The 13,580-nt window shown below is 36.1% G+C and overlaps 1 protein-coding gene across 1 annotated transcript in view; it reads left to right on the forward strand.

Annotated features, from left to right (window-relative positions):
- Window positions 1–13,580, forward strand: part of LOC106883373 (general transcription factor IIF subunit 1) — a 73,934-nt gene that overhangs the window by 47,735 nt on the left and 12,619 nt on the right. The window contains exons 3-5 of the mRNA XM_052972701.1: window positions 4,421–4,718; window positions 8,162–8,209; window positions 11,453–11,515. Coding sequence (XP_052828661.1) covers window positions 4,421–4,718; window positions 8,162–8,209; window positions 11,453–11,515 — 409 coding nt within the window. The remainder of the gene's footprint in view (window positions 1–4,420; window positions 4,719–8,161; window positions 8,210–11,452; window positions 11,516–13,580) is intronic.

The raw sequence follows: 13,580 nt of genomic DNA on the forward strand, positions 1-13,580 counted from the left end.
AGACCATATATACATGAAATATTGGTGAAGGTATGCAGCCACATCAACTTTTAAATACAATAAAAGTTAAATGACATTTCCCAAATATTCTGCACATAGCCAGTTACAGTACATCTGGTGAGAGATCTTTCAGTAAACTAAAGCTCATTAAGTTCTTTAGATTGATGACACAGGAAAGACTAAAGGATCTAATCATACTTAGTTTTGGAAGCAAACTTGTGAGAATTAACTTCAGTGAAACGAAAGCTTTTTACTGTGCAAATGAGCACATGAAGCCTGTTTTGTTTAATTATGAGAATTCTCAATTCTGCTTTATTGAACACTTTAAAAGAATTCTTGACAGTGTGTTTATATTTTAAGTAAAATATCCAATTAATTAAATAGATGTTACATTTTTTTTTCTTTTCTTTTGATTGTTGAAGATCTTTGCAGATAATTTTCACAAAAGAAATTAGCCCTAGGTGTCATGGAGTGTTTATTGTCTGAATTAAAATGAAAAATAATGCATCAGAATATTACACATGGATTAATTTCATCATGATATTTAATTGCTATCAAAACTTAATTGGATTTTAAAAAATCAAAAAAAAATCAACTTTTGTTTCACTAGTTTGAAAAGTTCTGCTACTGAATTAAGTACTGGCCTTGTGGTGATTTTATACATCAATGTACATGCATGCATGCAAGCAAAAAATCTTCATAGGACTGATGTGTAGTTGTTTTTGCTCTAATAATACTCAACCAATGAAATAAACTTGCCCCTGGACAGGAAGGTAGTCTGTTGTACGTTTTCCTTGGGGGTTTTACTGCGTACTCTCTCTACTTTACAATCAAAGCATCTAGGATTGCTTGTAGTGGAATGTATATGCCTTAATATCTCTCTGTAGTGTCAGCATCTTCTCTCTACTACCAAACAGGTAAAACTTTTTTACATATTTCATGAGCAATAGCATAATTGGTTATAAGTTTTTGATTTGGTCAATCCCCGTTTTCATTGCACTTGGGCAGAACTCTCTTGCCAATGTCTACATCTTTCAGCAAAAGATACACGTGTATGTATAAATACATATATGATGGACTTCTACACAGTTTCCATTTACCAAATTGCTTCTGTAAGGCATTGCATAGCCCATGCTAAGGTAGAAGCCACTTGTAGGTAGTGCTGTAAAGTGAGATTGATCTAAGAACCATGTTGTTACAAAATGAATTTCTTAGTCACACACCAATACTCATTTGTATCAAGCAAATATCTAGTTATACAATTATCAGATTATTAAGTAAAAGGAAAGCTTCTAGTTTTGCAAATGAGACGATAGACTAAGAAATATAATTACTTCATATATGAGCGTGGCCGTTGCCAGTACCGCCTGACTGGCTCCTGTAGGATTTTCGAGCGAGATCGTTGCCAGTGCCCCTGGACTGGCTTGTGCGGGTGGCACATAAAAGACACCATTTCGAGCGTGGCCGTTTTCGTGCGGGTGACACGTAAAAGCACCCACTACACTCTCTGAGTGGTTGGCGTTAGGAAGGACATCCAGCTGTAGAAACTCTGCCAAATCAGACTGGAGCCTGGTGTTGCCATCCGGTTTCACCAGTCCTCAGTCAAATCGTCCAACCCATGCTAGCATGGAAAGCGGACGTTAAACGATGATGATGATGCATGTGTATGTATGTCCGTCTGTCCTGCTTTAGTTTGTTGTACCATCTCCCCTCCCTATATATAACCATTGTAATGCTCACTGATGTATTACTAGATACTATTTACACATTTACTTAAACTCTGATATCCATTCTGACTCGTATTCCTTCACCCCTACTGCCATGCAGATTTTATCTTTCACTTGCACTAACCCTCCCCTCTCACATGTCCTCTTTCACATGCCTGTCCACTCTCTCTAGCAGGCATGCACACACTGCTCTGGTGTATCTACCTCTACTTGCCTCTCTTGTAATCTCCCTTCTTGAGTGTGCATGCATTCAGTTCTTCATTTTCTCATGCACTCCACCTTTCTCTGTATGTATATGCTCTATCATTATCCTGTGTACAGCCACTCATTCATTTTTTTTCTTGCGTTCTTGCTTATCCTCAACTATGTACAACTTGATATAATGAGAAATAATGATCTTAAAACTTCAAATTTTCATTGGTTTACTTGCTATTTGAGCAAATCTCTTTTAGTCAAAACTATTTCATTATTTCTTAACTCAGTTACTGGTGGGCTTGCAGAATGATTAGTGAGTTCAACAAAATGCGTAGCAGCATTTCTTCTGAAACTTTACATTCTGAGTTCAAATTCTGCCAAGGTCTCCTTTGCCTTTCATCCATTCAGGGTTAGTAAAATAAGGACCAGTTGAGCACTGGGGTCAATGTAATCAACTAACCCCTTCTCCATAAAATTGCTGGCCTTGTGCTAAAATTTTAAATAATTTCTTAATTCAGTATTGTTCTCTTGGGACAGTTGATTTCACATTGTTGATATTCTTGCTATTTTCTCCTCCACATATTTTCCTGTGCTAGTCATTCATTTAAATACCCTTAGACTTAAATTCTTCAGCAATTCCAATCAGTTAGGTTTAGTCAACGCAGACTAAACCATCTGTCTTTTGTATTGCCTGATAAGTCATAGTCACTCGCTAATTACTCAAGATTTCAATTATTATTATTGTTATTAAAGGTGGGGAGCTGGCAGAATCGTTAGCATGCCGGGCAAAATACTTAGCGGTATTTTGTTTGTCTTCATGTTCTGAGTTCAAATTCCACCAAGGTCGACTTTGCCTTTTAGGGTCAATGAAATAAGTACCAGTTATGCACTGGGGTCGATGTAATCAACTTACCCCTCTCCCCAAATTTTAGGCCTTGGGCCTTTAGCAGAAAGGATTATTATTAAGGTGGTGAGCTGGCAGAATCATTAGCATGCTGGGCAAAATGCATAGTAGCATTTTGTCTGTCCTGCTGTCCTGAGTTCAAAATTTGCCAAAGTCAATTTTTGCCTTTCATCCTTTTGGGGTCAAAAAATGAAGTACCAGTTGAGCACTGGTGTTGATGTCATCGACTTAACTTTGCCCCTGAAATTGTTGGCCTTGTCTCAAAATTTGAAATCAGTATTATTAAGGCAATGAGCTTGCAGAATTATTAGCACATTGGACAAAATACTTAGCAGCGTTTCCTCAATTTTTATGTTCTGAGTTCAAATTCCACTGAGGTTCACCTTGCCTTTCATCCTTTTGGGATTAATAAAAGTAAGTTCCAGTTGAGCACTTATATAATTCTAAAATACTTCCGTTGTTCTTTTAGTTGAACCCCAACCAAGCAGGATTATTTTCCCTTTTCTAAGATGATAGGGTGTTATTTTTAGGAAAATTTAGTTGATATTTTACACAAGGACAATGACCACATAGATGCTACTTTATTCTCAAACAAATTGCTTTTGCTTTTACTGGAAGCAGTTTTATGGAGCCCCTAGATTGGTTTTTGAAAGCAGACACTACCATCTTCTATTGGTATTGGAATTGCTTAACCTTCTAGCATTTAGACTGGTCATATCCGACTCAAATATTCTTGTTTTATATGCAAACCAGTAATTCTGGCTTCTCACATTAAACACAATAAACAATCACGTCATCAAAATCTCAGAGCTACAAGATAATGCATGATTAATTTAAAACAATGAATGAATAAGTATTACACTCAACAAAAATATGAATGCTAAAGGGTTAAGGGGACGTGAGCCCAAACATTCTTAAGTGGACATTTGTGCTAATGTTGCCACTTTGAAATTTCGTGTGTCGTTATTATTTTTGGTAGTGTCATGTGCTTCCCAACCTGGAACTTGTGCAATACATTAGTGGCACACTAAAGATAAAGTATTGAGCAGGCATGGACAATATTTTTTGAGAAGTAGGCTACATGAGACCTGGCTCATCATCAGATGGGCTACATTGCTAAAAAATTTCAAGGTAATTTTTCGTTAGGCATGCCATTCAGGATGTCTCATGGACCTGTTTTCCCATGACTGGTCTAGAGAGTAAGCCAAAGCAATAGTGAATTGAAAAAAATTGAGCCTCTCTGATTTTGATAAAATATTGCGGTTTGGTAGTTTCATTTTAGTAGATGTAGCATACAGGTGTTGTGTATAGGATTGTACTGCCTCCTGCTTCAGATGTTTGATACTTACTCCAAGGCCGCAACATATTTTAGTCTTTACATATTCTTGAGTGAGCTGTTGGAGTTGTTTTTTTATAGGAACAACTCTTATTTCAAAAAATGTGAAGAGATTAGAACGTTGCTGTGACAGGATGTACAGGAGTAGGGATGTGGTGGGACTGGTAACATCACTAATGTTGGTGTGATAGGTAAGGTTTTGAGAACGTAATTGTTGATGGTATTTTCAGTTAGAATATCCTTTTATTTATTTTTCAGGAAAAAAGAAATAGATAAAATACTCATGGATTTGATAAGTGAAGATGAAGAGGAACAAGAAGCAGATAAACAAGAAGATGATGATGATGACAGTCAACAGGAAGATGATGATGACGATGATGATGATGGTGGAGGAGATGAAGATGAGGAGGATGAAGAAGATGGTGAGTCGTCTTCAGATGACGCTGACAACGACAGTCGGCTGTCTCCAAAAGGCAAGTCTACGAGCAATGGTCTCAGTGACCAGTCCGACGATGAAGAAGATAAACCTTCAGATAATTCAGAACCAGAATCTAGGGTATCTCTTCTTTTCCTTTCTTCTATGTTTATGTATCAGTGCATGAATTCATCTGTCTATGTATGTGTTATTGTTTTTAAATTATCCTTGATCAGATATTCCAGCCCATGACCATCCTGTCTTTTTAGATGAGGGGGTGCTGAAAAGTTCCTGGCTTTCAGTAAAAGAAAATACGGGAGGACCAGTTAATTATGATTTTATTCAACATATTCCCTTCTCAGATTCACACATTGTGGATCTTCAGTTTTTCTAAGCCCTGTAAAAGAACTCAGAAGGTTGGGCTTCCAACCAGGCCTTTGGCAATACCCTTAAAGCCAGGGACTTTTTGGACCCTCTCAAATATCTCTGACTACATTATCCAGTATACCTCTTCTGTATTTAAAATAGTAGAGCATGATTTCAGTAAAATTTGGTGCTACTTCCAGCAGGTTGAGTGGCTGTGTAGAGGCTCCTTTGTTGGCCTCTATATGTGTGATCTAATAATTGGTTTCCAGTTCAAGCTACTAATCTGTTTTAATTTCTGTACAACTTTCCTCTTCATTTTTGCTTCTCTGTGTGCTCCTTAAGTTTTCTCCACTAAAATCACCTCCCATTATAGCTAGGTGTAATTTGTTCCCAGTGAAATGCAGCAAAGTTGTTGGCCAGTCTATATTTAACCAATAAGACTTTCCCAAGATGTAAGTTGTTTAAGAGAGAGAGAGCAGCATCTCTGGAAAAGGATACTTTGAATTAAATGTGTACTGAGTGATGCATATTACATATCCTTGAATTGGTGCAGCCATGAGGTTTGCACTCTTTTCCTTTTTAAAGTAAAAGTAAATTCTTTGTGCAAGTAGTTTAATATACACAGCACAAGCTTGTAAATGCTGAATCCAAAACTGTTTGCTGCACTATCTTTACTCTGTCCTAAGCTGAATCTGTTGAAGTTGTTCTGAGAAACTATCATTTTATTCTTTTACTGGTTTCTCTCATTGGATGGTGGCTTTACTGGGGCATTGCTTTCTAGGGTATAGTCAAGAAAATTGACTCCAATATTTATTTTGTCCACTGAAAGGTAGACTTGAGCAGTATTTGAATTTGGAATATAGAGGGATGGACAGAATTCTGGTTTAACACACCCTACATAACCCCTCGTAACCTTTTTGGAATTTTCAGAAAATTATTGCAAATTTGTGTTCTACACATGGGAATTCATATGATTATGAGAAAAAAAGATTTTTGGGGGTGTGTGTGATTTAAGGGCGAATTAGCTGTTATTTTTAACACAGCTCATCACTGCCTGATAATTTCCTCATTTCATTGTCATTCTGACATATATTGATATTTTTCAATATTTTCTCCTGATAAACATTTCTCATTGAATGATGATGCACCCAAGGGTGGTCCATCGCTGGGTTTTAATCAAAAAATTTGCACTGTCCATATTTTAAACTCTTAATTTAAAAAATAAATTCAAAAAGAGTACAACTTTTAGGATCTATTGAGGGGTTTAAAAATTAACCCCCCCCCCATAATCGTATGAATTCCTGTGTGTAAAACACAGATTTTTAAAAATTTTCTGAGAATCCCAAACAAATAAAAAAGTTATAAGAGGTTACATGGGGTGCTTAAACCAGAATTCCACTGAGGGATGTAACCAAATACCCCCAGGTATTTCAATTCTGCCATCTACCAGGTATATATTTAAATATATATTCTAGTTCATATACACACCATTAAGATCACATATAGGAGGAGGCATGATAGTTTCCCCACTAGGTTAGCAATTGAGGATACACTTTTCATCCAGGAATGTCATAAGTCATAAAATAATGACATTTGTCTACACAAGAGGTAGACAGCAGAATTAAAACCATTGAGAAAAATCACACATCATGGAACATGTTGGCCAGTTGGAGTAGTTTGTGAAAGCCCCGATGATAAATAGGGCTTGGTGAAATAATAGTCATTGTTAGGAAGCTGGACAATTTGTTTCAGCGGACTTGTGGGTGAGAAGTCAGGAACTATATAGCAGTGAGCAGTAACTATTACATACAGTCGGGGAGAAGTGGGTGAGAGAAACCACCAACACATCCATCACCTATTAAGAGGGGTGGGTGGAAGTCATTTGTTTATTTGCTTTATGTCCGTTTTTCCATACAACATCCAATGCCCTTCCTGTCGCCAACACTTACCTATTATTCCATGTCTTCCAATGTGTGAAATGGAAGACAGTTTGTTGACAGAAGAAGCAACAATGCCACAAGCACCACTCACAGCTCACAGTTTTTGTTGAACACAAATGTAAAAGTTGTGCTTCTCTCGCTCTCTGTTTTCCTCTACCAAATTGACTCACAAAGCTTTAGTTGCCTTAGGACTATAGTAGAAGACACCTAACATGCTGCACAGTGGTACTGAACCCCAAACCACATGATTGGGAAGCAAACTTATTCTGGTTAATGATAAATTAAAAATACCATTAACATACTAGCACTTCCTGGCACTTGTGCCGGATGGCATGTGTAAAAACATTCGAGCGAGATAGTTGCCAGTGCCACCGAACTGGCTCCTGTGCAGGTGGCATGTAAAATGCATCATTTTGAGCATTGCCGTTGCCAGTACTGCCTGACTGGCCTTCGTGCCGGTGGCACATAAAAGTACCCACTACACTCTCTGAGTGGTTGGCGTTAGGAAGGGCATCCCGCTGTAGAAACTCTGCCAAATCAGATTGGAGCCTGGTGTAGCCATCTGGTTTCACCAGTCGTCAGTCAAATCGTCCAACCCATGCTAGCATGGAAAGCGGACGTTAAACGATGATGATGATACTAGCTGCTCTATAAATTTAAACTTAGTGCCTAGTTGAGAGAAATCAGCTGTGTGACAGACTGAATTTAGACGTTACTTTTGTTTCTGTTATCTGTTGGAACTGTTTTGCCTGTTTCTCTCAATTTCCTTAGGTAAGCATGTTACAGCTCCTATTTCCCATGGCTCATAAATATGACATGACATTTTGGTCAGGTCTTAACCCTTTAACATTCAGATTACTGTCAAATGTGATGCTTATTTATTCACTTCATTTTGAATTAATCATGCATTATCTTGCAGCTTCAAGATTTCAATGGTGTGTTTGTATATTTTTAGAATGATATTGTAGAATAGGTGTGAGAGTCAGGATCTGGTCAGTTTTATCATAAAACATGTAGAATATTTGGGCTGGATATGGCCAAATTAAACCCTAAAGGGTTAATGAGTAAAATATATACCAGGTTCTAATTCTCATTTGGAACTAATTAATTAAATAATATCCTTGTTAATTTAAATAATTTATTTTCCCTGTTATTTAAATCTTCATAAAAGGTTGAATACCTTAACATTCCTTTTATTTATCTACTACATCTAGACTTTACATTTAAGGAATTCATGATGTTTTGTTCTTTTTTTAATTCTTTTTAAAAAAATTCTAGTCAATGAGTCCTCCACGAAAAAAGTCGCGAGTTAAACAATCATCAAAGGTTAGTAGAAGCATTTTTCTTTACTATTTTTTTTATTATAACATGGCTGTGAGACTAAAGTACTGCTCTACTAATCAAACAGCTGTGACCACATGAGATTCAGACTTAAGTACAGCTATTATTGTGCCCCTTCTTGAGTCTGTTTCATTGACATTGGATTCTACTTTGCAGTTATGTGATTGTATACTGTTGTTGACAAAAAAATTTGTGTAGAAACAAGTTTCAAACAAATAACTTATGGAACACTATTGTAAAGTTGTAAAAAAACATATGCTAGTCTCTTGAAGCTCAAAAATACTCAATAGTTCTTTGCTGTTGGTTACTATTTATAATTATTCTAAATAACTAGTCAAAGAATTTAAAAAGATTTAAGTATGTAATGTAGAAAAATATTAAGATCTTGCTGTTGATGAAATGTTTTGTGCTCCTTGAAAATTTATGACGAAAGCATGTTTACCAAATTGATCTACATCAGGGGTTCTCAACCAGGGTCCATATGAACCCTAGGGTCCATATAAGATTTTTGGAGGTCTATGCAAGCAAAACAGTAAATTGGGTACCCCCAGTTGTATATTAACCCTTTCGTTACTATATTTCTGACCAAAATACACCCCTCATGAGTTTCAATTAAATTCTAAAATAATCATGAATTTAGACTAGTCTCATTAAACACCTGTAACTTTTTTATTTATCAACATATTAATGTGATATTTGGAACATAATTAAAGAAAGGGTTCTTAATCAATTCTTGTCTCTGGGGTACTGCTAGTGTCTCTCACATGTAAATATTGGTTCAGCTTCACGAATCGTACTCGTTCATAATACTGGAAATATAGTCATCGCCAAAAGGTTCCTGATCGCTCCAGTAATTTGTTATTCTGGGTAACTGTCTAATACCCATAATAATATTTATGGCAAAAAATGCTCGTATTTCATCTACAGTTGCAGGAAACCACAAGCTGCTTTCATAATCGCTGCTTTCAGAATCGCTGCTTTCAAGTTTCGGATACAGAAATATCCGATTCATTATCGTTCACCACGTGCTTTTGTAGCTCATTCATTCTTTTCTTCGATATCTCCATATCTTCTATTGAAAAACCTTCAAATTCGGAATCACTGCTTGATAGCATGAAACTCCTCTCCATCTTCAAAGTTGAAAAAAATTAACGCCGCAAAAAAACGTGGGAAAAAATCTTCTAAAATTCACTGAGTTCAAATATCACGCCAAACAATGTCGGAGACAATAACTCAACTGTTTGCAAAGTGAAATCAGGTGTTTTAACGAATGTACTAACGAGATTTGGGCTCAAATATACATTTAAATAACAATGGGTACGCTTGGCCGGCTACGGCCAGGTTAGTCTTATGAACCAAAATATTTTTCAGCCGGGTTAGTAACGAAAGGGTTAAGGGTCTATGGAAACATTTTGCTTTTGATGTATTTATTGCAAGAAACAGCTAGGTTTCTTTCTCTAATGTTTTACATAGTTCACCCTGCATGAGTAAACATGTGGAAAGCAAAATAGGGATTTTGAAAGAAATATCTAGAAACATTGAATGGCTTTGGAGGTCCACCATAATAAAATAAGAATCAAAGGGGTCCTCAGGTAAAAAAAATGGTTGAGAACCACTTGAGTTTAGCCCTTTAACATTCAGATTATTTTGTCAAATGCAATGCTTATTTATTCACATTTTTTTTTTAATTAACCATGCATTATCTTGTAACTTTGAGATTTTGATGGTGTGATTGCTTGTTTCAAGAATAACATTGCCAAGGAGGTGTGAAGGTGTGAGACGCTGGATCTAGCCAGTTTGAACATAAAATAGATAGAATAATTGAGCTGGATATGGCTGGTTTAAATGCTAAAAGGTTAAATGCATGACCATTTGGGTCAGTATTTCAATACCTTAGCTAGCTTGTCTTGATCTCTATGTGCACAGACATTAGGGAAGAGAGTAAGAACATATAAAATATAAGTAGGATTTAAGACCCAAATCCTATTTGAGTAGAATTAAATGTTCAAGGGTTTTCTTTATTAGTTACTGACCACTCATACATTTTTGATCTTTTAGCTAGTTGTTAGTAGTTTTAAGTTTTACTTGGTTCTCATAAAATACATATCAATGTCATATTTACGTAGATTTTCATTATACTATCCAGCTGAGCTACTAAATCATTTTGCCTCCACAACCATAAGTGTCTCACTTTTTCCCATGCACTATACCTACCTCTTCCCCACCACTTTTGCAACTACTCAACCCCATGTCATCTCTCCCCCACCTGTCATCATTAGGATTCTGCTGCTCTTCACCCCCTCTTTTTCTGCACTGTCAATAATTTTCTAATCCTACCTCCTCTCTTGCATCATTAATCATCCCCACTCCTTATCTATTCACCAACCTTACCCAATCTCTTCAGTTGTCACCTACTCTTCCCTACCTTACCCGTTTCTCATCTCTCATTCTCCCTTACAATCTATCCACCTGCATTCCTGGTTCTTCTGTACCCACTTACTGCCACCCAGATACATCATTGCCACTATTTTTATCTCTTTCCAGCTCCTCCCTAATAACTCCCAGCCTCTCTTCAAAAATACGAGTAGCTATTGTAACTCCTCTACAGCAAGAAATCTTTTCTGCTCTGGTCCCATCTCATACCTTAATTCCTCAACTAGCAAAGCTATCTCTCTTGGAGTTCATAGCCTTACAAGCTGCCTGGTGATGTCACTATAGTGCTGGTACCACATAAAAGTACCCAGTACATGCTGTAGAGTGGTTGGCACTAGGAAGGGCAGCCAGCTATAGAAAGCAGACATTGGAGTACAATGTAGTCTTTAGATCAAGTGGATTCTGAATAACAGTCCAACCTGTGCCAGTATGGAACATGGACATTGATTATGATGAAATAGAATTCATCTGCAGTGAACTTTAAAAAAGTACTAGTTTGTATTACACACTGTAGTCATTGAGATCTATCTTCCTCTGAATTGCAGATTGTGTGTGTGTGTGTGTGTGTGTGTGTGTGTGTGTGTGTGTGATTATTATCTGGTTATCTAGAATAAAAAGAAATAATTCAAGTATTTGCTTTGTTTCTATAGAATAATTTTCCTCTGAATGAGCTGGCTTCTATCGTTGTTTTTCCAATATTTGCACAAGAGAAATGTTTTGCTCTCTTTATTGATTGTCTAATTCTCTTTTTCTCCTTTATTGTTTCTAAGATTAAATATTTTGTTTGGTTTACAGAGTAAGAAACCAGTGAAAAAGACAAAAAAAGATAATCATGGTGCTAAAAAAAAGGAATCTGAAGTAAGTTGAATGAAATTCTTGTAACATTATTCTTCTAAATAATTGTTAGTCCCTTTGTGGTGCTTTGGAGACTTGTTTCCTGTTTACTCCAACAGCCTCGAGATTAATTTTACATTAAACTTTCTGAATATCTGTCAACTCTTATTTCAGTGTCTGAATGGAATGAGTTTTGAGTGCAGTTTCTTTCTTTAGATTACTCAAAATTTGATATTAATTTTATACCACTTTTATCTCTCTGAGTCTGAGAAATTCCTGTTAATAATATTGGCTAGTTTCATGGAATATCTTATATCATTTATCTTTTACTTGTTTTAAGTAATTTGACTGTGGCCATGCTGGGGCATTGCCTTGAAGAGTTTTAGTCAAACAAATCGAACCCAGGACTTTTTGTTTTAAAGGCTAGTTCTCATTCTATTTTGCCAAACCACTAAATGCTGTGAGGGCACGCACAAATGCATAGACACACACGCACTAGATATATACACATCTGTAGATGATGGGCTTCTTTCAGTTTCTGTCTACCAAATCTACTCACAAGGGCTTTGGTCAGCCCAAGCTGCCACATAGTGGTACTGAACCCAGGAGCATGTGGTTTCGGAAAATATTTAGCAATATAAATTGTAGTCTGATCTAGTTATGCTTGGATCTAGATATTGGAAGAATTATAAAAACAAAAGTTTGCTTTTGAGTTAGTTCTATTTCCACTGTTTAATGAGTAAAGATACAAATTCAATTTTATTTAAAGCTGTAAGGATTTAGATTGGTCGTCATTTAATAGTGTTTTGCTTAACCCTTTGGCATTCAGATTAGTCTGTCAGATATAATACATATTTATTCAGTGATTTGAATTCATCATGCATTGCATTAAAGCTTTGAGATTTCAATGGTGTGATTGTTTATGTATTTAATCACATTGTTGGATATGTATGAGAGGTCAGACCTGGCCAGTTTAAACATTAAATAGGTAGAAAATTTTGGGCCTAAGGGTTAATCCTGTTTCCAACCATTCTCCTGTAATCTTTGAATTTGATATCTGTTCACTTTTTAAATTTAAAGAATTTACTTTTAGAGTTAAATAAAAGCTTACTGTACTTTGGCGATGTTTTGAGATCTAAGCATTTATATTTTTATTTTGTTTCTGTCTTTTTTCTTGTGTGTGTGTGTAAAAACATGATTTTTATTTTAGAAATAAATGTAGATTTCCTTTTTTACATAGTTAGTATTTTAGAAATAATTAAGAATGAAGAATGATTATACACTCTCTCACTCTCAACTTATCATTTTGTGTCTGTTTTCTACATTGGCATGGCTTTGAATAAATATAAAATTCAAATGTTTGCAATTATTATTAGTAAGATTATTACAGCTGAAAGGTCTTTTTTTAATATCAGTCACCACAGCCATCAAGTAGAAGTGCTAACTAGATCAGATGAGTTTATAGTGAAATGCAAATAGCAGAGTTTGAGCTTATATTTTTTGCTGTTGTATTATTATTATTATTATTGAGTGAGAGAGCAGTGCATGCCATCAAAATGACACTGGGGTAAAATATACGAAGCCCAATATACCCATCATGACAACTCGTCTGATAAGGGTACATCAGGCACATGCATCACAACCATATGTGTGTGACATGGTCTCATATCAAGATGCACAGCACATGACCTTGCAGGTGGGGCCCAATTAAAATTTTCTTCAGATTGAGTAACCCATCCCACTCAAAAGGTCCTTGAATAAGGGCTGTTTAAGGATGTTGAACAAAACACCCATGTTTCCAAAGGTGAATTATTTAAACCCCAAAGAATTCCTCTCAACACATGACTATGATGCTCCCCCACTACTTCTGCTCGTGATCAGAGATGCACATATTGTCAGCCACCAAGGGACATACTCAAATGGTTAAGGTCAAACAACTGACAAGCAAATCTGTGGTATTGAGCAGAATATTTGCTGTAGTCCATTTTTTTATACCAAGACAAAACAATGTACATGATAACACTTCCAATCAATTAAGATCAAAAGCTATGAGAGCCACTGCCTGGTACTGCATCAGGGCATTTATTAT

Source organism: Octopus bimaculoides, chromosome 14 (assembly GCF_001194135.2).
Source record: "Octopus bimaculoides isolate UCB-OBI-ISO-001 chromosome 14, ASM119413v2, whole genome shotgun sequence".
Taxonomy (NCBI): Eukaryota; Metazoa; Mollusca; class Cephalopoda; order Octopoda; family Octopodidae; genus Octopus; species Octopus bimaculoides.